Raw genomic sequence first — 25,281 nt, forward strand, 5'->3', positions numbered from 1 at the left:
TTTTTTCTACCAATTTAGAGTTCCATTAGGCTATCTTATTTGTAATAGCATATTGTTGTATATTACATTAACTGAGGACCTGCGAGGCAAGCAAACACATAAATATCATGGAATTGAGTATTGATCGTATAGTTATGCAAGAATAAAAACAGTGCTTTTTGAGGTCAAAGCACTATGATGGAGGAGACGAGCACAAATAAACTAGTCAAAGTTCCGTCAAGAATCTGGATTGATTATGGCTTCTATAAAACATCAAATAAAACCTGAAAATACTACATAGTTACATGAGTATAAAGAGGATACATAGTTACATGAGTATAAAGAGGATATATACTGAGTTCTAGACTCGAATCACAAGAAAGGGAGGTCTTGCTTTCCAAAGCTTAGACATCTTGGACAACAGATATAGACATATCAAACAGAAAAAAAAAAACGGTAACTATCTCATGAAGTCAGACAGGTAAGAGTCGATTCTGAGACCGATGATAAACCCCATCATCACGCTTGCTTTAGTACACTGTCAAGAGAACTCAGTCTTATATTCATACTGAATTTAATAATAATCAAAAAGAAATAGAAAGGAGGAGAAGTATGTGAAAGGTTATTCTTTGTTAATACAATAGGATAAGTATATTTGTTCAGCTCACCTACTGGAGACAACAAAAGAAATCTTTGCTTTAGTATCGATGATCATCATCAAAGATAGGAGCATAATTTTCACTCCAGGGCTTTGATTCTCTTTCAGCTTCCACCTCCTCTAAAATTGAACGGCGGTTGTTCCTGGCCTTTGATACCCTCTCAGACTGCAAAACATGACATCTGATCCAGTAAGCATTCTCCATCTGACGAGGGCTAAAAATCCATACTACCAATCTATTTGAAAATAGAGGGAAACACAAAGACAAAACCATGATTTAATACTATACTTCTGATTTGGAGAAATGCCACAGCAAAAAGATTTTGGCGTTTATAGCAACATCTTTAAATTATTCAAAAAACTCAAAATGACATTTAGAAGGGGGAAGGGGGCTCAATACCACAAATGGGAACAGGAGATATCTTCTTGCATGTTGTGATTTCAGATTCAAATTTCTGCCTTAAAACAACTACTAGAGTTAATGCATACTGCAACCATCCAGCATTTTTTCCCCAACTATTTGGGATTGGCAACAACTTGAGTTAGCATACAAACTACAAAGGAAATACTGGACTTTGCAAGAGACTTACCAGCAAAGATGCAATTTAGCATCAAATAAATAATAAAGAGCGGCGGATCATTTTACAATTTCAATGTAGGCAAGAAAAAGCTTATATAGACACAAGAAGGCTAATCTGAGTTTTGTATTAGTTTAAATTAGAAGAAATGTAGAAGAAAAAGAAGTATATAGTGCATAGAAGAAGTTCAGCTTCAGGTTTCTGCCTTGGGAAAGCCAACACCAAGAGTTGATATCTCAGAAATTGATTTGACAGACAATCGAACAAGCATGTAACACAAGAATGTTTTAGTACAGTTGGAACAGACAGAAATTGTAGCACAAGAAGCTCACATCAGATAGCAGAATGTGACACAAATTTGCAACAACACCGATGGCTAAATTAAAACAAACGCATCCAAAAAGAGTGGAAGCTAAAGTCTTTGGTATCATGGAACCCGATCAAGCATACCTTGCTTATGAGCTTTTCAAATGCTTCTGGTCCGTTCTCTTCAATATATCTTTCTGCAGCTGATAAAACATCATCTTGTTTACTAAAGAAGTTCCTCTTCTTTGGGAAATACCAAATGTTCACCGTTTGATGGTTGACAAAAACCGGCCGCACAAAATGTTCATAGACATATGCAGCACCATTGAAGTAGGGTAAGACCAACCAGCAGTTGAAGATCAGCTTTGCATAGGACCAGAAAGGAAGCCTGAAAGGAATATATGTGAATTGCAGCACAGATAAAGCATGAGACTAAGTCTTGCATGAAAACAAGCAGGATGCCAAAATCTGATTGTACCGCTAAAATTGTCATTTTTCATGAGAGGTGCAAGCATATCATAGAAGAATAAATAGCTAATTGCCACAATAAAAAATAATGAGAAGCAAAACATAATCGCATAAATCATAGCGCCTTACACATTGGTCAGCATAGACTAATACATACCATTCCGGTGCCTTTTTGGCATGAAGCCATTGATTGGCATGCTGGCAGTGTCTCTGCATGCCAAGCACTGGCACCACAACACATAATATATTCTTTTTAGTGCTAGGCTTGGCACAGCACCAAAATGAGATACTTTAACCCTTTGTTTTGTCCTATGGAAATGAGATGCAACCAAGACTATAGACCACATGAATCTCCCCAAAATTACCATCTAACATGCAATATAGAAGATAATTTTCTTATTCAAATTACATGATATCGTGAAGAGAGACGGTAAGAGAAATGAATGAGAGAAAGAGACAGAAAGAAGAAATCCAGAAAGTTGTGAAAGCCACATAATCAATTAAAAGATTTGTTAGCAAAATTAAAGAAACGGTACCAGGTTACCACAAACAGGTAAAAATAAACAGGAAAATTCTTGCATATCCCACTTTAATTGCTAAGCTACCTCAGGATGATAGGTAGAAATAGAGGGGGAAATAATTGCATTCCCGACTCTCATGGCTTTGTTACATTATGCTGACTATGAAACATATAAAATTGTTTTCAGCTTTTTGCTGAAGCTGAAGTGTAAGTATCACTAATGTACAGCTTGTTATGCGAATGATGAAATTATAACCTAAGAATGGACCTGCCAGTTCAAACCTGTAGTAGAGAATTATATAATGCTTAATTTACTTCATAGTCCCTGCCTATCACAAATTTGTGATTTGGCAAGAATTATAAACACCATTTTCTGCACTTGGTGAAGACACATTACATCACAATCAAAGATCATTCTTGAGTAATAACAAATGAAAACTCAAGTAACATCAAGCATCACTAATAAGAAGACAATAAATTTGGCGATACAATGTCCATAAGCTGACCAATGAAAAAAATCAGAAATGTAACATACCATTCGATCACTTTGGCAAAAGTCATTTCAAACAGAGTAATAAAAGAATACAAGACCCAATAAGTGAGCCATTGCTGATCATCAACAGGAGATTTCGTTTCTATTGCCTTGACCGAAGCATACCTGTCAAAATCCCACAAAAGTGCAAATATAAAAATAATAAAAAAGGGACACCATTGCATCTTCTGAAGAAAAAAAAAAATGCCACTTACAAAGGGTAAACAAGTGTCACCACCGGCCTGTGAATCAATCACAGAAAAAAAGAAGTGTCAGAAACATAAGAAAAACCAACAAAAAAAAAGGAAGCACATAATTTTCCATATGTTTAAGATAAAACATTGTCCAAATGTAAAAGAGGCCCTGACTTGTTCTTTTTTTTTTTTAAGTTAGGTTTTAGATTCTTGGACATAAAGAATCCTGATTGCTGAGATGAATCAGATACCTGCTTCCAGTCCAATATCGGCAAGAGAAACCGATTCTATCCTATAGCATACATTCCAATAAACTCGCCACACATATGACACAAAGTGTGACATCTATGAGATAAAATTAGGTAACCAGCAATACTTAGTAAACAAGAAGTAGCCCCGAATATTTGATTGTGAAAAAACTGAATGATACAATCCATCACTTGGTTTCTATCATCAAATCCAATGAACTATGATGGATTTTCAGAACCCTCAAAAACATTCACTCTTGATTCCAAGTATGACATAAAGTAAAGTAAGTGGTGCACAGACCAAGACATGATAATTCCAAGTGCATATCATATATATGATCCAGGCTCACATCTAGCAGCTGACAAATTATCACACTTTTCAAACCTCAGTTATACTTCTAAATAACAATGGTCCGCTAAGCAACCGCCTTGCCTAAGCCCCTTGTGATAGCCAGACACCTTTTTGGTTTTCTATAGTGAGTATTCAGGAGTAGATTGTAATACTATCTGAAAACTGCAGCACCTGGTATGTTCTGAAATTTGTGGTTGGATTCTAGTTGTGGGTTCTAAGATTACAATTTAGCTCAAAAGCTCAATTCATGTAGGTTTTCATATCTGATAGCATGGGTTCAACACCAGCATTAGCAAGTTCTCAGGTTGCATGAAAAGTTGTTGCAGATACACGGGAGACATCCAAAATTATTTAAAAGCTTGGTTAAAGGAAATGTTCACAACTCAACATGGGATGACTTCATGTGTGATTATCCTGGATGAGTTCCTAACAATTTGAAACAAGTACATAAATAACAGTTATACATATAGAAAAAGCACAAAGACCTATACAAGATAGTTTGATATGATCTTATCGTGTATCTACAACAACATTGATGTTTACTACATCATGGGTATTTCCACCACTCACAATGAATTTTTTAGTTCAAACAACATTGTCGTTAGTTACAAATACAGATGGACAAAGAGGGGAGTTGGCAATAGATTGACCACCAATCATGTCTAATATACTCAAACCACAATAGGCACTCTAGAAGAATCAACGGGAAGAAGACTAGACAGAAGATAAGTCAATCCAAGTAGCTGAAAAGAGGATGGTGGTAAAGAAAATGTTTGGTGGGGTTATTTAAGAGATAGATTTCATTTAGATATAAAATTACACCTCTACTTGGTAACATATTAGTTCTTTCTATAAGCCCAGTCGATTTCTTGTTGATGAAAAAGGTGACACCACATCAGCTGCTCCACAGAAGTGTTTCGTATCTAGGTACAACCAGCAGCTGTAAGGTTTTTAATAACCGAGATATTGGTCATCTCAGAGGGTGACGAAGACCAAGATAAACCGAGATCTTGGTTTATCACAGCCAAGATGGAAGGCGGGATATTTCAAAAGGTCTGAGATTTTCCAAGATCTCTACCTGTATTTTGGGACTGAGATATTAAAATCTCGGCCAATATGATAAATCCAGGATTAACAATTATTTCAAGAACTGATATTGACAGTTACTAATTAAAGTTCAGTGTAAGGAAATAAAGTGGCCGGAAAATGTTAGATAATATATTGATACTTATCAGATAAAAGTCTTGGTATTTATCGATTCATGTCATGTATGATAAAAGAGGCCAAGTTACAAACCAAGGTCTCATCCAAGACAAAAGCAATGAAAAGCAGTCTGTTAGTTATGGCATTCCTCTCTCTCTCTCTCACTTTTTTTTTTAGGAACTTTGGTAAGTTACAACAGAAATGCCCATCAACCGATCTCATTATCATTCTCATCCAGGAAGATTTTGTTTGTCTTTGTTTTCTTAATTTTTAGTAAGTTATTGCAAAAGTGTCTATTCATACTTACTAATTAATAAGTTAATACTGCAAATATCTACTCATCCCTAAAAAATGATTTGCATTGGACAATATTATGATTCTAAATTACAGCTTACAGGAAGGAAGTATGTCTATGTCTTCATTGATTTGAAGCTGAGCCAAATTAAGAATAAAAAACTCTTACTTAGGAATTTAATGAAATATTATTAGTTACATCCTCGATACAGATTAATACACTTCCATAAACAAACTGATTATGCAACTTCAGATATACGAGAATATCCAGGTAATTCACTACTAAATTACTGGAAACAGCAAATTTGACAGTTTGAGGAGGAAAAAATTTTAAGCCCATATTAATTAGAAGGTTCCAAAATTACTCAATTCAGAACTTTGAAAAGGATGTTTTGCAAAGTATAATCAAAAAAACTTATATTAGAAAATTTCTGGTTGATATTAAATAAGAGACTTAAGAATTGGTCAAAAAGATAACGGTTCTGCTTCTAACTATGTCGCCAAATGTTGGGAAAAGCACCGTCGATATTTTCAATTAAATGTATGTGGTTTAGGTCAGCTGTGAAGTGGAAACTGACTCCCCACTTTGGGTCTGCCTGCCATACACAGGGACTTTTGGATTCAGACCCTCTCCCTGATGCACACCTCAGCGCACCAAAATTCACATGATAGTGTATCTAAATTCCAGAGTTTGCTATTTATCACAGGCATGCCTAAAATAGGATAGTAACATCTTTGGGGATCTTAATTGGGACCTGTCACAGAAGGAAGCAGAGAACTGCCTTTTAAAAGAAGAAGGGCAAAGAACTCGAGATATTAACCGACGAGAAATTTGCCAATTATGATAACGGGAGGGGGTAGGGGAAAATTTTAATGCATATTAGGACAAGAAAAAAATAAAAAGGAGAATTTTTTAATTTTAATTAACTGCAGTACATATGTTCCCCAAATTCCGGGAACCAGACCACAAATTACTCAAGTAAACTACGTAAAAGAAATACATTTGTTGCGCATAACAAACTATTAATACAAAATAGCACAAGACCCACAAGCTATTCATACAAAATTGGATAAAGATTAATTTTTTTTGAGAAGCAAAAGCATGGGGTTACCACAGAATCGGTCCTGATATTTAGGATCTAAAGCATGGAAGGGGGAACTATCCCCCAAGAGCAAATACTCACCAGTAATCCAACACAACAAGTAGTTTATTTTGAAAAAATTTAATCAACAAAATCACCGGAAAAAATGAATACTTATACTGGAATACGATCAACAAAGCAGAAAGATAGAACAAAAATTGGCATAAAATTGAAGCTTTTTCATTGGTGAAGCGAATCATACCCGGCAAGAACATCGAAGTTCTTGGCTACAACCTTGAGGAAAGATCCCGAACCCATTCTCTTCTTCAATCACAATTTTTTCTCTCTCCCGTCCCTTGTTTTCCCCCCAAAACAAGGATCTCAGAGCGATTGAGGGGTTTTCCAGACTCACTCGGAAAGAAGTAACCTGTTATTCTCGCCAGAAACTTTTTGTGTCCGAAATTGGAGTGCGGACCGACCGAGGATATTTCTATGCGGACAGTCCGTTGCGGCAACCAAAGCATGCCATACGGCAGATCAGGCATAGATCTGATTGAGCCAGATCTGCCCGACTTTGTTCTAACCCTATCATTTTAATTTATTCACACCCATATAGTATCGGATATTTCTACTGCATAAAGTTGTTATTCATTTTTTTTTTCTTTTTTCATTTGTTTTTTGGGGGGATTGTTTGTACTAGAAGTTAATATAAAATCTTTCTAGTTATATCAAATGATCAAAATTTGTTTTACAATTAATAACTAAAGATGTTAGTTAACCAAACAAATAATACCAACCTTTTTTTCCATTTATTTTTCTTTAAATTATGTACCATTGAATCAATATTTAATGGTTTATGTCACTCATTATATATACATAATGACGGGATAGATTAAGGGGATTTGACGCAAGCTCAGCCCAATTTCTTGATAGGTCAAGGCAAATCGAGCTGATCCATGAATCCAATCGGTTGGATTAGATGGATCGGGCTTACATCATGTTAGGTGGGTGCAGGTGAACAGGTTTTGGCGTAGCCTAAATTATTGCCACATATATTTTCTCTTCTTTTTTTCTTTCTAACTACTTCTCCGGGACTAGATGGACCAATCCATGCATGAGAGAGGAACATCAGAGATTGCAACTTAGATTCATCTCTCACTTTTAAGTTGTACTAGTATATCATTTTCTTCTCTTAAATGTAATATATAAATTTAAAATCACGAAGGAAAAGCAATAGCAAATCTCAAATGACAACTAACGTCAAACATCTTACCAAAAAAAATTAAGTCACCTTCCATTATTAAATTAGTGAAACTATGATCTATTATTACTTAGTGATATTTAACATTCATCTTGCCATTATTTTATCATTGACCTAGGATGCCCGCCTATCGATTAGGGGTAGCAAATGGGTTGGATCATAAACGGGTCGGATCAGAAATTGTCAACCCAAATCCGATCTGTTTATTAAATGGATCAAAAATTAAAACCTGAATCCGACTTGTTTATTAAATAGGTAATCCGACCCGATCCATTTAACCTATTTATTAAATAGATCAAATTATGTTAAATGGATTAAACAGGTTAAACAAGCTAAATATGTCAAGTTAAATGGGTCAGAAACAGGTTAAACAGGTTTTAAGCAGATTAAATGGATCTTAAATGGGTTAAACAGATCGGATTAAATGGATCAGAAATAGGTTAAATAAATTAAACATGTTAAATGGGTTATCTGACTCAACCAAATCTAAATATTAAACGGATTAAATGGATCAGATATCTAAAACTCATGTCCGACCCACTTATTAAATGGGTTAAACGGATCGACCCATTTATGATTCGAACTCGTTTAATCTAAATCCAAATCGATTTATGACGAGTCGAATACAGATCGGATTGACAGGTTGGATCATATTTTATCAGTCTTACTACCAATAAATCAATATAACCAGCCAGATGGGCACTTAAATTATCTTGGCATTTATCTTAACAAACCTCGTTTCTCATGCGTTCGTAAGGTTATTGTACGTATCCCTCTTATTGCTAATAGTTCTCTTGATATCATGGAATACCTACTATAATCAAATTTATTATGCAGTATTTAGCCGACAGCATTTTTGTCCCCTTTCACATAATTAGAAGGAGCATGCTGTGGAGGAGAAATTATTCTCTAGCCATGCAAGCCACTAATTACCAGAGCTCGTTATTATGGGTTTCATTCAGTATGTGCTTCGCTCAATGATTAGTCTATAGGAATGCATCTTGGTGATTAGTGGCATGTATGGCCATGCTGGTTCACCCAACATATACATAATTTTTTTCCTCTAGATAGATAAGATCTATGTAAAATGTCGGTTTGCAACATGAAGTAACATACATTCTCAGAAAGTATGAAGTAACATAAGCTGCAGGACAACTCTCTACCACAATATGATGGAGGACACTTGTACCAAGGTTCTAAGAAGACCCGTATTATAGCTGCACAAAGAAAAGAATTTCACTACATTTAGCTCTAAGATTCTTGTGATGATAATATACATAACAGGAGATTTTGCAGGGAAAGAGTTTGTTTTGAATGTTATAGGACCATCATATCCCCACCATCAAATTAATGCTTATTTGTCTCATAGATACGTAATCAATTGGTAGTTGATGCAGATGCACATATAATGCAAATTAAAACACACACAAACACGTTCTTATAGTGGTTACCACAGTAATCCATTTAAATTCAAAATAAATCATTTTATCAAGAGAGAAACAGAGAAAGAGAGGAGATCAGTTTTTGAAAAGATGAAAATAAAATAGACTTGCCTTTCAAAAATTCCGAGAATAGAATATTGAAATACTTTCATGGTAAAAATTGCAGAAGTTAGGTTAAGTTTCCAATACACTAAAGGGGTTATAGGTGTTTTTGTTAATAAATAACAAATTAACTAAAGAAATAGGATGAAGTATATAAGGAAGATTTAGGCCGTCACCGAATTATTCAAATTGTTAAACTAAATCAAATCGAACTATTTTTATCAATATGGCCTGATTTGAAAGCTAAAATGATCTAATTTGATTTATGATTTTCATATAAAATGATTTAATGGACTGGTCTGATTTTACAAAAATATTAGACTAGATCAAACAGTAAATCGTAATTTGAAAAAAAAAAGAAAGATTCTTTTAGAGAATGAAAATAGTGATCACATTTTACCACTATTGCATTGTATTGTATTTATAAATTTATGATTATATAAAAATATAAATAAAAAGTTTGGTTCAATTGATTTAGATTCAGATAAAAAAATTCAAAATTCAAAATTTAATTTAAACTATAGCAAAAATAGTAATCATATTGACATATCTTCATTTTAATGGTTCTAAAAATTGAAACTATACATTGATTCGAAAGCTACCATGATGATTTCAATTTTCATTTGACTAAAATATTTTTCTTTTTCAAAATTTTTTATTTTCCGTATTGCAATATATCAAACTGTTAATTAAATTAGACCAAATCATAATTCACCAACCTGGTCTGAATGGAGCAACAAAATAATTTATTTTAGTTTGTAAAATTGACAAACGATAATTGACTGATTTTGTTTAAAAATATCCTCAAACCAGATCAAATCAGGGCGTGTACACCCCTAGGTTTTGTAAGACGCAAGTAACAGAGGCTCAAATTCTGACCAGTGGATGTAGTAAAAGAGGGATCAAACATGGAAATCACGATCATAAAGGTTACAATAACGTCAGAACTACCCTGACCTTAGGGGAAGCCATTTTGAACGACGCTGACACTGGGTTTGGCCTTTTGCTCACCAAGGGTGAGAAAAAAAGACATTAGAACCATCCCTCAATAGGTTCATAAAACCGATCCCAGATGGTAGTGAAAAGATCTGATGGTTCTGCTATTGATTCTTCTGATAATACGCTGCCTTCTATTTTGTCCTGAGTCTACCCCGTTCTTAATCCGTTGTTTATCAAGGGCACAGTCAGGTGAAGCAATCAAGGGACACCCGACACCTGTCTCAGTTGTTTTATCCACAGGTGGCCCACCTCTTTATTAAAGTTGGGCCATCTCTGTTCCCTTGACCACCACGCAAAAACCTCGCAAGCCGAGTCCAGAAAAGAGGGTAGAAATATTCCTCTCTAGCATGCTCTTTTTACTACTTTTCAATGCTCTCCAAGCTCGTCCATCTCGGCATGAATTCCAAAGGGCTTGTCCTGGAGTGAAGTCTCATTTCCCAGCCTTCGAACCACCTAAGTAGAGGTGCCTTGCCACAGGTCTTGCCATAAACCCCTACTTATTCACACTGCAGGAGTTCAGTAGGACCACCCTGACAAGGGCTGAGAACAAAGTCATGGTCTGCTATGACTCCCATGTGATAAAAAAAAAAAAAAAAGGGAGCAACTGAAGCCTGCAACCACCAGTATTCAATCCAACCATCACCAAGAACAGAGAAAAAGATTGCAAAAAAGAATGTGACAAGAACTGCATGCAGACATGCATGACACAAATTACAGAGAACGTGATGTTAAAAGAAAAAAGAAAAAAAGAGTTCATGGTCCTAGCAAAGCAACTGAAGCCTGCACACATCAGTATTCAACCCTACCATCGCCAAGAACAGAGAAAGACTGTAAAACAAATGTCACAAGAACTGCATGCAGACATGCCTGAATTCAAATTTCAAAATGTTATGACAAAGATACATTGCTCCAGCTACATGCATGTGGTTGTAAATCCCTTCTTATTAACTCTATGCACTTTTATTGTCGTCATCATCATCATCAATAGTGATGCTATCTACATGTTCCAATGACCACCACACACTGATATATCTGGAGTGTCAGGGTGTTCATGTCTCTCCCTCAGATGGTTCCCAGCTACGCTTTATCTGTGCCTTCTTTCCTGCTATTAAACGTGGCGATGGTGGTGCTGGTGTTGTGCAGCGCTTCATGTGCTGCTCTTTGATGCCTTGACAGGAGCTCAAGTGACCAGGAGTCTGATGGTGTGGGATATCTGGCATGTGGCCTCCTCACATGGGAAGGGGGTTTCAGAGTTGCTATATTTCCAGTGTCTGAGAAGGGATGCAGATCTTGGTGGAGGGGGATGACATAAAGGGGTCCGACAGGAGACTGTTGCACTGGAAGTGCTGCACTTGTGGGTTGTGGCATAGTGGGAGGAGCCACCTCTGCTCCACTATGCCACACGGTATCAGAGTGCATCCTCTCATGTAGCTCATTTCGCAGTCTCGCTATCTCAGCTCCAAGGACAGCATTCTCATCTTTAAGTTCATTCTTTTCCACAGCAACCTGGTCACAGTTTCAGACCAATTCTGGTGTTAAACTTGGGTTACAAGTAAGTTACTTAGACCAACATTCTTCCAAAGTTTATCCTGATGCTGATTCCAATTTAATTGGAATATCACAGCATAATCACATTTCAACTACTCTTAAATCTAGATCAACCTACTGGCTTCACAATCCAACGTCAAGACTCCATCAGGAAGGACCCAAAAAAGCTCAATCTTCAGACAGCAAATTTATCAGAAAAAAAGCAAGCAGGAACTGAAGTATAAAGGTATCAGCTTAGAGTATTGATTGATATTTGTATTACTATTAATTGGTTTTGATAATTGCTCTTTATTGTTTGAAAATGATAGGAAGATGATCACATGTAACATATTTGCAATTTTGTGGTTCCAAAAAGTAGGAAGAAGACCACAAATCGTGCACATGGAAAATTAACATAGATTTCTGACAAGCAGAAATTAAGCCTTAATGAACTATAGTTGTTTTTTACTACGTCTGTCCTCCAAATATGGAGAAAATTCAACTTAAAAATTTATTGAAGCACCTTCTTTATGTTTTCTTTTCTTCCAAATAGGAATAATATTTTCCAAAAGATGAAGGACGGCAACAATTAGAAACCAGATTAAATTATAATTACTTAAGACTTTATGTTTGAGGAACTTACATAGTGAGATTCAGACACCAAAGCAGCATTTTCCTTCCTGAGAGATCCTAGCCGTGCAACAAGGTCCTGTAGTAACCGAGTGGCATCACCTAATATAGAGGCCTTGCCATTATTCTGCCCAGCTGGTTCTGCAAATAAACACATTACGTCAAAACAAAATTATAAAAGTTCTTCACATTTCAAGAACAACAACATATGCATTAAAATTGTTCAGAAAATGTGAAATGGACAACTTATAGAGAAGAATTATCACAGCTATGATTCTGCTTGTGAGATGTTGCATTAGGTGGTCCACATCCGAGGGTTAGATTCCACTGCAATACCAGAAGATGATGCAGACTGTCTTTTCTTTAATGGAAGCCCCTAGTACTTCGAATGGGCAGAAATATGTTGATGCCGTAAGAGTAGCATCAAATGAATGCCCCATACCAGTCTAATCTCAGTTTGTTTTCCTAATGATGAAACATTTTTGTCTAAACACCCATGGAAATCAGCAAGATAGAATTAAAACAAGAAACGAACTTCCACTTTGGACCATAATTAATTTATAGAAAAGAAATTTTGTTTGCCAACAGACCCTTGTCCAGTGAGTCCTCTCCACCAATGAACGGATTTCAGAGAGGTAATTCTGTGTGGGGTAAGGCATGTTTGAAAAAAAGAAGGAAGGAAGCATTATTGTTTTTCTTCAGCAGAAAATGTTACATTCTAAGTCTTCCTTTCAACAGAATAACCTCAGTAATTTAAACTAGCAGAAAAAAGTCTGAGCACATGTGAGCCACAAAAACAATGTCATCTGAAATTTTTGGGAAAAAAAAAGGATGATGGGGGGAAATTACCAAGAGCATGACCCAGCTCTGAGAAGAGCTCATTTAAATGAACACGTTTCAGCTTTTCTCTCTTTGCTTTGTGTTCTTTCTTTGGGACTTTTCCTGTGTTCTTTTTGTTGGGGACCAACCTGCACCAAGAAAATTTTCAGATATTCAAGCTAAGAAAGCGGAAGCAACAACCAGATGATAGAGCAAAGATAGAACCAGTAGCATATCAAAAATTAGGATTGGGATGATAAAGCAAAAACACCAAGAAATCCGCAACACTATGACTGGAGTGGAAGAACAACACAAGGTTATGGGGTTAAACTTTATACAAATGTCTCATGAAGGATTTGCAGCATAGTTTAGGAAATTAAATATTAAATACATGCTAAAATAACTTAAAAATGAGTAATAAAGGCAAAAACAAGTACCTGGAGTAAAAAATCTAGAAGTACAGAGCATAAAATGAAGCTTCTTCTGTTAGGCTCTGGGTTTGTTCAGCAAGGAGTATCCAACAGAATAATTCAAATACTAGCATTTTCAAACAAGGCCAAAGAACAATGTAGCAAGCAAAAAGAAAAAATTATGAAATATAGGATACATACTATAGCAACAGAAATAAAAACATTTTTATAGCTACTATCTCTTAATAAGCACAATTAGTCCCTAGTCACGGTACAGAGAACAGAAGAAACAGAACTCCATACTAGGGGGATTGATAATGCAACTGGTAGATTCAAAATCCAACATATCTTGTGGTCCAATATAGCAAGTAACAATTCCAGCTAGGAATATGAGCCCTAACTTAAGTGGGAAAAAAAAATATAGTTGCATCACTTATGAGATAACAACAAACATTATGCTTTAACTTGTCTAGTGTGACGTGAACTAACCACCAGCATATCCCTTTGGTGGATGTACCAGAGTTGGCAATGAACCCAAGTCCCGACATGGACAGCTTTATTCAAGCATCCTATAAGGATAATATGAATGCATATATGCATAAAAATGATTTCCCTTTTTAGCAGTAAAGATTCTGATTTATGAAGGACAACCTTTTGTTATAGATATGTTACCTAACATTTTCTTTTCTACTTGGAGCTACATATAACATTTTCAAAAGCCTTATCCTTCCAGCCCTTTTCTTTCCTATTTTTTTCATCCAATTTTTTCCAACGGTTGGGCTCAAAATTTAGTGCCAAGAAAATATTGGGTACCTTGTTTATATGGAAATTTTGGATCAGACACTTCCAAATTGAGTATGAGAACAAATTGAGTATGCAAGCAGCTGATAAAATCCTATACCACAAAAACTCAATAGGTTAGGTGGCTCTGAACCTGAACTTGGGAAAACTACTTAACAAGGCACTATTCCTAGATACCGAATACAAAGTTGCATCGTGCATCCATATAGCAAGTAAAAATTCCAGCAACGAATATAAGCCCTAACTTAGGTAAAACATGTATGGTTGCATTGGTTATAAGACAATCACAAACATGATTTTAACCTTGTCTGATATGAATTGAACTAATTGCTGGCCTATCTTGTTGGTGGATGTATACGAGTGGGCAATGACTCCAAAGTCCCAGCATGCACAACTTTATTCAAGCATCCTATAAGGATATACGGATCCATGTGCGATAAATGACTTCCCTTTTTAGCGGTAAAGATTCTGACTTATGAAGGACAACTTTTTGTTGGTGATTTCTTACCTAGCATTTTCTGTTCTATCTGGAACTATGTATAACATTTTCAAAGACCTTATTCCTCGAGCCCGTTTCTTTTCTATTTTTTCTTTTAAACAATTTTTTTGTATTTATCACTTTCCTTTTGATATTTGACTACAAAAACTAATGTATACTTGGGCTAAGATTTGGTGCCAAGTAATTTCTGGGTATGTTGTTTATATGGAAGTTTTGGATCAGATACTTCTGAATTGAGTATGAGAACTGCTCATAAAATCCTATTCCATAGCAACTCAATAAGTAAGGTGTTTCTGAACCTGAGCTTGGCAAAATTACTTCACATGGCACTATTCCCATATATGCAATACAAACTTGCCTCCTTGTGTCCCCTTAAATCTTTCCAACATTGCCCAAGACAAGTTAAAGCCTAATAACTACATTAGGCCAACTGAGCGAAATCTAAAGCAAAAAAAAAAAAAAAGAAAAAAGAGAGAAATGAAAACTGATAAGATTTTGCGTAGGCTTGACCATAACCAAACATGCAACATAAAGAACAGGACAGTTTCATCAGGTCAAATTATTTAAGATATAAGACTGCCCCATTGCATAACCAGTGCAAGGAAAAAAGAATTACAAACCTAATCAGCTGAAAGAGGAAGGGTGAAAATAATATATGCCAAGAGTCTATAAATGCAAAGCTCATGTCTTACTGATCCAAGAGAACTATACTCATTCCTATGAACTAAAAAGGTATATACAACGGACAAAATGCAGGCACAAGCAACAATATCTACACATTTGAAACAACATGGTCATTAACATATACAGAAGTTTTCTAGTTTCAACTACCACATGTAAATTAATTACAAGGTTGCAAACTCTGTAAAACTAACTAGGGATGACCAACAATTACCAACCTGCCAACTGGTTGCTCAGCTATAGTATTTTCCACGTTTTTCATCGACGAGGGGGGCTCTGTAACCATATCAAACTTACAGAATCTGCATAAAATTACACCATCGACCTAATAAGATCAGATGCCAATAAATTCAAGCTTCAGAGAATACCCACAGGATAAAACCTGAACCCGATTTTTGGACATTTCGACCAGATCTAATCAGATGGAATCACTCAGCTAATGCTTCAGGACAAAAAAATGTAAAAAGCAACCCTAAAAACTAACTTTTTTTTTCATAAAGGTTACATTTTTCCGCTCATAATATCTCTAAAAGGATTCAAAATAATTTTTTTGACCAAGAAGGGCGAGTTCAAACTTTAATCTTCGTTTTCGTGGCATATACGACCATAATGGAATAAGAAAACAAATGGGCAGAGCACCAGATATTTTCGGTTTTTAGTAACGATAATACTATAGCTAAATCAAATAAAGCAACACGTAAATGGCGAAGCCAAAACTAGAAGATGAACGGCGGAAAAAAAAGTTAATAAAATCAAACAGCGAAGACCTAACTCTCGACATCTATAACTCTAATTTAAACACAAAAGATTCATATTTGAGGGGAAAATTAAGTTTTCTCAGACACCAATCAAGAAAACAACACCGCAAATCGAACAACAAAACCAAAACCAGAGATCGAGAAGAAATTTTTTTTCTTTTAGGAATTGGATCAGAAGCAAATACCTGAAGCCTTGATCCGATCTGGGGGTAGTGGAAGAGGAGAAGAAAGAGAGAACTTTTCCGAATCTTATAATTAATTTTTCCTCGATTTCGATGATTTTTTTAAGTGGGGGAAGGGGTATTGGCTGGGTTTTCCGGGGGAGAACAGGAATTGGAATGGGAGCGCTCAGCAGCGTGTGGCGGGCACTATTGGTTTTATCGGCTGCAATCCTGACGGCGTGTGCCTTCACGTGGATTCGGCCCCACGGTTCCCATTTACTGGTGCTTCAACGCCATCCGTTTTCCTCCCTCCCCACGTGCATCTACCGCTATCTCCGTCATCATCATTCTTTCTCTCTCTCGCTCTCGCATCATATCGATTCATACATACATACAAACACACGCATACGCGCATATATATATATATATATATATATTCTCAATAAAATATCTCTTCTAGATACATTCAAGCTTGATTTAGATAGAACTCATTCAACTAAAATGTCATTATTAAAAGAAGAAATGCACACGCTTATGGACTCTCTGTAACTATAATGCTGAGCTTACTAATCTCATTCTTCATCACATTTGTATATAGTTTTCTTCTTTTGATTATTTATATAAATGAGATTGCTTCAGTACTTCTTGAATTATGTTTATTTTTGTTATAATAATTTTGTTACAATATGTATCATGCTTATTTTTGTTACATACACTGTTGGAGGTTGCTGGTTTTGTTTGGTCAATCTTCAGAGGCCCAATTTTGCTTTATATACATATTATACTTCTCTGTGAATAAAGATGATCATTTGTTCTACCAAAACAAAAAAGAAGAAGAAGAAGAGATGCACAAATGCAGAGAATATTAATATAATTATTATAAGTAACAATATTTGTAATGGTCACAAGATTATAATAATAGTAAAGCACACATTAATAGCTGTTAGCAAAAGTGATTCTAAGAATGATATGTACAAAATGAAATTACGAACTAGAATGACCGATGCATTTGGTTTGTTTGCTTATTATTTTGATTATGTGCATCAACACAGATGATCGGATGTTAATGCTATCAAACTAGGCCATGCCAACTTTTTCTAAAATGTGATTAGTATAGCTTATGTTCTTGTGTTGATATTATCAGGTTGTTACTAATACGAACCTAAATAGTATTCATATGCTTCTGCATCAACCAAACTAGTTATCTCCATGTTATATTACAAATAATATTGTCTCTTGATGTGAGGCCTGGCCCAAGCAACGAATCCAAAGCCCAAAAAAAAAAAAAAAAAATAAAGAAAACAGAGGAGAAGACTCCCGAACGGAGTCTTCTTCCTCCTCTCGCCGGCTCCCAATCGGAGTCGGAAACGATCTCCCTCCGGTCCTATTTAAGGAGGAGATCCCTCCTCTCTCCTTTCCACCGAAAATCCTAAGCTTAAACGGCAGAATCGTCGGAGATTCCTCACGGAGACTCGTCGCTGTGCCGTCCAATTTCTCGCCGGAAAAACCTCGCCGGCGTCGGAGGTAAGCTTCCTCCCCTTCCTCTCTCCTCCCCCTTCCTTTCCGTGCCGATGTGCACACTCGCCGACGACCGAAGTCGCCGGATTTTATTACGGAAAAATCTTCTTTTTTTGCCGTTTTTCCGTTGCCGGTGGTCACCGTCGACCACCGGTTTGGCCTCCTCTTACCGCGGATCGCCTCTCCTCCTGCCGACAGCAGTCTCACGCCGACCACGCCGCCGGCCGGCCACCCAACGAGGGGACCTCAAGGTCCCCTGTTTCAGCCCAAAACATGCCCACGGGAAGAAGAAAAGAAAAAGAAGAAGAAGAAGAAGGAAAAGAAAAAGAAAAGAAGAAGAAGGAAAAGAAAAGAAAAAGAAAAGAAAAAGAAAAGAAAAAGAAGAAAAAGAAAAGAAAAAGGAAAAGGAAAAAAAAAAAGAAGAAGAAGGAAAAGAAAAGAAAAAGAAAAGAAAAAGAAGAAAAAGAAAAGAAAAAGGAAAAGGAAAAAAAAAAAAGAGAGAAAGAAAAAAAAATAATAATAATATAATAATATAATAAATAGGATTTTCTCTCCTCTCTCTTCCATGAAGAAAAAAAAAAAGAAAAGAAAAGAAAAGAAAAATTATTAAATTAATTAATAAATAATGATATAAATAATAAAATATGAGAAAGAGAGTTTCTCTCTCTTCCCTCTCTCTCTTCAGCCTGAACTAGTATTTTCTCTCTCTAGAATTGGACTTTCTCTCTCTACTTTCTCTCTCTAGAATCCTCTCTCTAGATTATCTCTCCTAAGATTTTTAGAATTTTGAGAAGAATGATGATGAATTTAAATGATCCTCGTGATGGATTTTTGATCTGTGATCGTCGGATGGTACACCGACATCCACTTTGATCAGATCAGGTATTTTTAGATTTTATTTCTCATGATCTTATTGAATTATCCACATGATAACGAGGTCCTTAATTGAATCTACTATTAAATGGAGATTTGATTTTTGAAGCTTGTATGATTGTTATGAAAGGATATTTGATAGATATTGAAGATTCTAATGATAGAAATTTTAGAAAAAAAATAACAATAATAATGATTTGAAATTCATATATATTCAGATTATGTCCAAATTTGATGGAGCATCGAAGAATTTTCTCGTTGATTTGACTTATAAAGATTTTTTGTTTGAAAATTATCGAATTGAATTGATATGAGAATTGAGATTTGATTCATATTGATTATAGTAAATCTATATGATGGTTTAAATATGATATTGGACTCAAGGGTTAATCAAGATTATTGTACACCAGTAAAGGTATGAATGAGAATCGAAAGTTAATCTTTGATTTCAATTGAAATTTGAAATTTTCGGATAAAGAAATAATTTGATCAAACTTTTTTTGGTGAACCTAAGAAATTTTGATTGTTAGATCAGAGTGCGCAGCGGAAGCATGGTAATTTGGATTACTTTGAGTAAGTCAGGAATGTTGATTCTTTGAGTCAAAGAATTATGATAGATGATATGGTTTGATACAAGAAATTTATTGATATTAAAAAAAATAATATTTTAAAATTTTGAATCATTTTAGATATCCTAATGTGATTTTTTAAAAGTAGTGCTTCCACCTACTATGCTACAAAAATATTTAGCATCCTAATTCTAGGATGAGTGGACCCTTGATTTTTGATTTTAGATTTAGAATATTTAGAGATAATTTTTTTTCTATCCTAGAATTAAATTTTATAATTATCTAATTACTAGGAAGAATTTGAGATTATTTATCGAATGATGATTTCGATCTTAGATTATTATACTCAAATATTTATCTCCAGGGTATAATGAAATTTGAAGTTAGAATTCTTTTGATCATTATTATTTCTCTGACTGAATGAAAAAGATGGAGGTTATCTATTGATATTGATGATTGTTCTACAAAAGATGGATTAAAGTTATTTATAATTTAATTTGATAATAAATCGATTAATTAAGAGTTGTTAATGTTTAGATAAAGAAAATTGATATACTTACTTAGAATAGAGACATTGATTTTAATTATAAGAAAAATATAGTTTTGATTTAGATCAATTTTTGAGTTATTAATTTTTATTATGGAATGACTTAATGATAAAATTTGCTTCAAGAATTAGAATATTTAAGAGTTTGAGGGTTTGAGTAAGAAAATTTTGATGACTAGAAATAGTGATATTGATTCAATCAACAATGGTGATATTGATCTTTATGAAATGACTTAATGATGAATGAAGTTCTTATGCAAGAATAGAGACATTGACCTTTTTCTATTCACAAGAGATAGATTTGATTTTCATTTGAGTCATGAGATATTGAATATTAATTTTTACAGGAAATAAGATCATAATTTCGAAATCTTGAAACATTGAAAATCTTTGAGACGTGGATCTTGATAAATAAGAAAATGGATGGTTCCGTTCAGATCGATATTTGATGTACTGACTTTTTTCTTATGAAATGATTTAAGAATGAATTTATATCAAGAATTAAAATATTTGTGGATGAGATTCAAATAAGAAACTATGAAGACTCAAGCAAGAAAAAATTTCGAGGATGAAATTTCTTTTAGAGGGAAAGAATGTGAGGCCTGGCCCAAGCAACGAATCCAAAGCCCAAAAAAAAAAAAAAAAAAAGAAAACAGGAGAGAAGACTCCCGAACGGAGTCTTCTTCCTCCTCTCGCTGGCTCCCAATCGGAGTCGGAAACGATCTCCCTCCGATCCTATTTAAGGAGGAGATCCCTCCTCTCTCCTTTCCACCGAAAATCCTAAGCTCAAACGGCGGAATCGCCGGAGATTCCTCACGGAGACTCGTCGCTGTGCCGTCCAATTTCTCATCGAAAAAATCTCGCCGGCGTCGGAGGTAAGCTTCCTCCCCTTCCTCTCTCCTCCCCCTTCCTTCCCGTGCCGATGTGCACACTCACCGACGACCGAAGTCGCCGGATTTTATTACGAAAAAATCTTCTTTTTTTGTCGTTTTTCCATTGTCGGTGGTCACCGTCGACCACCGGTTTGGCCTCCTCTTACCGCGGATCGCCTCTCCTCCTGCCGACAGCAGTCTCACGCCGACCACGCCGCCGGCCGGCCACCCAACGAGGGGACCTCAAGGTCCCCTGTTTCAGCCCAAAACATGCCCACGGGAAGAAGAAAAGAAAAAGAAGAAGAAGAAGAAGGAAAAGAAAAAGAAAAGAAGAAGAAGGAAAAGAAAAGAAAAAGAAAAGAAAAAGAAGAAAAAGAAAAGAAAAAGGAAAAGGAAAAAAAAAAAAAGAAGAAGAAGGAAAAGAAAAGAAAAAGAAAAGAAAAAGAAGAAAAAGAAAAGAAAAAGGAAAAGGAAAAAAAAAAAGAGAGAAAGAAAAAATAATAATAATAATAATATAATAATATAATAAATAGAATTTTCTCTCCTCTCTCTTCCATGAAGAAAAAAAAAAGAAAAGAAAAATTATTAAATTAATTAATAAATAATGATATAAATAATAAAATATGAGAAAGAGAGTTTCTCTCTCTTCCCTCTCTCTCTTCAGCCTGAACTAGTATTTTCTCTCTCTAGAATTGGACTTTCTCTCTCTCTACTTTCTCTCTCTAGAATCCTCTCTCTAGATTATCTCTCCTAAGATTTTTAGAATTTTGAGAAGAATGATGATGAATTTAAATGATCCTCGTGATGGATTTTTGATCTGTGATCGTCGGATGGTACACCGACATCCACTTTGATCAGATCAGGTATTTTTAGATTTTATTTCTTATGATCTTATTGAATTATCCACATGATAATCTTAGCATGATTTGATCTGATCGATCGGATTTGTTGAATCATATTGTCTGAAGAATTCAAGATGAGTTTTCTCTCTCTAAAATTTTCTCTCTCTAAAATATTCTCTCTCTTGATTGATTCTCTCTCTAAAAAAGATTAGTGAATGAAGAAATTTCTTTTAATAAGTCTGATCTGATTCTAATGAAGAATCCTGATCCATGATTGTCAGACAGCGTACTGGCACCCACCTTAATCAGACCATGAATCTTTAGATTTGATTATCCATGATTTCGATCTAGCCATGATTTGATTTGATCATGTTGGTTTCACCAATTGAGATATTGGACCAATCGTAATGTTGGATTGTGTCACCTGATCAATTTGAATTGTACCTCATGAATTTTTTCTCCTCTGATTCTCTCTCTCCACTTGATTTTATGAAATCGATGAAGAAACCTCGATCCTATCACTTCGAATCTGATTTGATCTGATAGTCAAACTTTGGATCATTTAGGTCCTAATTAGATTTTGATTAGATAAAATTAGATGATCGGACCCAATCTAAACCGTTGAAATATGGTATTCGTATTCTTTCTAATTATTGAAATTGATTCTGTATAGGATTGTGGATGTTTGATCATGGGATATCGCGATATGATCTACGAACAGAATTTTTGAAAGAAAATTTATAGAATTATGTGGATTTATTGGAATACGTTTGAGGTAAGTAGTGTTTACTTTTACTGAATTTATCTGGTAAATTATGAATTAAATAAATTTATGCATGCTTGCGATTGTAATTATTTATTGAAATAATTATTAAAAATTATTTATGATGAAAGTTAATTGTAGAAAATTATTTATGATTGAAGTTATTTGTGGAGCAATTATTATGATGATATATGATCTCAAAGAATGTTATAATTGATTTGATTCGAATATCAATTAATTTTATTATTCTTGAAAATAATATATGAATTGGAAGATAATATGAAATTGACAACCTGACTGTGTTGAGGACCCCGCCAATGGGGGCATATACGTTGGCAATTGATTGTCCTGAGGGTTTACGTCGTCAGTAAGACCAGCGACATGTCGCCAGATAGACCAGCGACAAAACCGTCAGTTAGACCAGCGGTTCCAAAGGACTTGGCTGCCAGATGATTCGCAGCCCACCGCAAGCAGACACGCGGTATTATGACCCTGCCACAGGGATAATGTGGTCATAGTCATGGTTGGTAAGAAGAATTTTAAGAAATTGATGAAATTAAGAAGAAAAGCATAATTGGAATTTATGATGAATTGACTTCTAAATATGATTGACAGTATGAATATGATTTCATGAAATTACATATTGAATTGTTATGCATAGTATTATTTACTTGATTATTCAGTTAAAAGTATACACTGCTTACTGGGCTATTTAGCTCAGATAAATTTTATATTTTTCTTACAGATCCAGAAAATTAGCATGATGTGGGATTTCGGTTGGGAGAGCGATTAGAGATGGAGTTAACTCATTGATTTAGGATTTTTCTCAGAATTGATTCAAGACCTTTAGTTTTGTTTTTAGTATTGACTTTGTCAGACAGTTACTTTCTTTTGAACACTTAGTTTTGATTTGTTATTTGAACCAAAGTTTGATTATTGAATAAAGAAAAATTTATTTAACTGTTTGTGAAGATATCATGATGAGATGCCTTGCATGCTTATGGGAAAAGTATTCTATAAGTATGCGGCGGTTGCCATGACCCTCGATTCAAATCTCGGATCGGGGGCGTGACACTTGATATATATAAACTTTCTCTCAAAGGATGAGATATGTATAAAAAATATGCCATCTATTAATTTATAGGTGAAAGAGTTTCTTTGAGTCGTAAATATTTTTCTTATCTATCTTGTAATAAAAAAATCTAATCATTTTGACCTCTTATTTTTATTAAAAAATAAAAAAAATAAAAAGTTTCATGAAAAATTGTCTCGAAATGAGTTTGACGAGAGATTGGCTCAGAAAAAAAAAAAGACATAAATAATTATGAAGAAAAAATGATTCCACCGTAACTATTATTGCAAGGATGCATGTTGGTCATAAATCAAAAATTTTTAATAAATAATCGCAAACAAGTTTACCCATGCGATCGGTTGCTTTGACTTGCAAAGTTATTTTTTTGTTTATTTTTTATTTTTTTGTTTTTTTTTTTATTTTTTTTTTTTATTTATTTATTTATTTATTTATTTATTTTTTGAGAAGACCTTGACTTGTAAAGTTGATGGCCACGCAGACGGAGAGAGGAAGGCTATTTTGGTCATTTGGGTGAGACGGCCATTTAGCGAGGCCTCCCACCATGATGGGACGGAGGCGGTCTTTGGGATGGCGGAGAGGGAAAGCACGGAGAATCCGGGGGCGCGCGCGTGGGAGGCACGTTCTCCGGGTAGGTGGGCGCGGAGCCAAGGACACGCTTCCTCGACGCGTGCGCGGCACACGACGCCCCCCTTCACCCATCCGTTTCCTTGGATTTTTTTTTTTTTTTTTTTAACCTTCTCTTTTTACAGCCGTAGCTTGATCCAAATAAAAAAATAAATCGACTCCTTTTCCGCTTGAACCGCCCAATTGATGGTCCCAACACGTCAGTCCTCATCAGTTGGACGACTTGATAGGGCACAGATAACGACGTTGACGAACAATTCTCATGACAGCATTCAAGAGGTAGGTTTGGTAGAGGATCCCAGTTCCATCACGAGATATTCTTCTATTTGCTACGTAATTAGGTTACATTGTCTCTCTTTTTTTATTTGTTCAAATGGAGATCATGTTAAACATCACCCATCAAATTACATTTAAGTTCACTACTTGGATGTAAAATTTTAAGGTATAAGTCTGACTCAAAGCTCAAGAAAAAAAAAAAATTCAGGCTTTCATATAGGATCTGGCCTGGCTTGGTTTTAGCTAACACCATATTTGTTCTGTATGATGAATGAAAGAGATAAGAATGGAAATCAAAATATAATAGTAAGAGAATATAGGGAATCAAAATCATTATCACCTTCCTTATTTCATGGTTTGAAGTACTCAAAACAAATAAATGCACATGATGGGAGTGCCAATACAATTTTACTACTTAATTCACATTATAGTTTAGAAAGTAGTCAAATTTATATTAACTTTTGAGTATACTTTTGAGGAAAACCAAATTATAAAATAACAACCACTATTTTTTTGTGTTGTGAAGTTCCATTGGTAAGATATTTTTTGTTTATATTCATAGTTCCATATTAGTTTGTTTTGTATTTCTTATTTTCTTTAAGATTGTAATATGTACACTATATTTTGTATTTTTATCTAACTTGGGATATGTTTGATTAAGGGGGAGTTGGACTTCTGAATAGGAATGGGAATAAGTGACTTTCACTCTAACCATTTCATTGGGGAAAGTCTCATTCATATTCCCATTCTCATTGTAGGAAAGAAAGAAAACGCTCTAATTCTCCAAAATGCTATTTGGC

At 35.0% G+C, this 25,281-nt stretch overlaps 2 protein-coding genes across 3 annotated transcripts; both read right to left on the reverse strand.

Annotated features, from left to right (window-relative positions):
• Nucleotides 1-202: 202 nt before the first annotated feature.
• Nucleotides 203-6,880, reverse strand: LOC105056558 (HVA22-like protein a). Its single transcript, XM_010938778.2, has 6 exons — nucleotides 6,677-6,880; nucleotides 3,257-3,283; nucleotides 3,045-3,167; nucleotides 1,666-1,909; nucleotides 648-803; nucleotides 203-517 (listed from the first exon to the last, which is right to left on the reverse strand). Exons 1-5 carry the CDS (start codon nucleotides 6,730-6,732, stop codon nucleotides 678-680), a joined length of 576 nt encoding a protein of 191 aa, XP_010937080.1. The 5' UTR covers nucleotides 6,733-6,880; the 3' UTR covers nucleotides 203-517; nucleotides 648-677.
• A 3,964-nt stretch (nucleotides 6,881-10,844) lies between these two features.
• LOC105056559 (transcription factor BHLH062) lies at nucleotides 10,845-16,712 on the reverse strand. 2 transcript variants are annotated; one of them, XM_010938780.4, is made up of 5 exons: nucleotides 16,529-16,712; nucleotides 15,804-15,887; nucleotides 13,225-13,343; nucleotides 12,389-12,516; nucleotides 10,845-11,724 (listed from the first exon to the last, which is right to left on the reverse strand). In XM_010938780.4, the coding sequence occupies exons 2-5, from the start codon at nucleotides 15,869-15,871 to the stop codon at nucleotides 11,296-11,298; spliced, it is 744 nt and encodes a 247-aa protein (XP_010937082.1). In that variant the 5' UTR covers nucleotides 15,872-15,887; nucleotides 16,529-16,712; the 3' UTR covers nucleotides 10,845-11,295. The 2 variants fall into 2 exon arrangements, with proteins under 2 accessions (XP_010937082.1, XP_010937084.1); XM_010938782.4 differs by having other exon boundaries at nucleotides 15,804-15,910; nucleotides 16,529-16,709.
• Between the last annotated feature and the right edge of the window lie 8,569 nt (nucleotides 16,713-25,281).

This window comes from Elaeis guineensis, chromosome 13 (genome assembly GCF_000442705.2).
Source record: "Elaeis guineensis isolate ETL-2024a chromosome 13, EG11, whole genome shotgun sequence".
Taxonomy (NCBI): Eukaryota; Viridiplantae; Streptophyta; class Magnoliopsida; order Arecales; family Arecaceae; genus Elaeis; species Elaeis guineensis.

Coding starts and splice junctions, on each gene's coding strand:
- LOC105056558 (XM_010938778.2), bottom strand. CDS start 6,732: ATGGGTTCGGGATCTTTCCTCAAGGTTGTAGCCAAGAACTTCGATGTT. Junction 3,168..3,256: donor GTGACACTTGTTTACCCTTT/GTAAGTGGCATT, acceptor GGATTTTGACAG/GTATGCTTCGGTCAAGGCAA. Junction 1,910..3,044: donor TTTGCCAAAGTGATCGAATG/GTATGTTACATT, acceptor TATTCCTTTCAG/GCTTCCTTTCTGGTCCTATG.
- LOC105056559 (XM_010938780.4), bottom strand. CDS start 15,871: ATGGTTACAGAGCCCCCCTCGTCGATGAAAAACGTGGAAAATACTATA. Junction 13,344..15,803: donor GCTGAGCAACCAGTTGGCAG/GTTGGTAATTGT, acceptor TTCTTGGTGCAG/GTTGGTCCCCAACAAAAAGA. Junction 12,517..13,224: donor AGAGCTGGGTCATGCTCTTG/GTAATTTCCCCC, acceptor GTTTATTTGCAG/AACCAGCTGGGCAGAATAAT.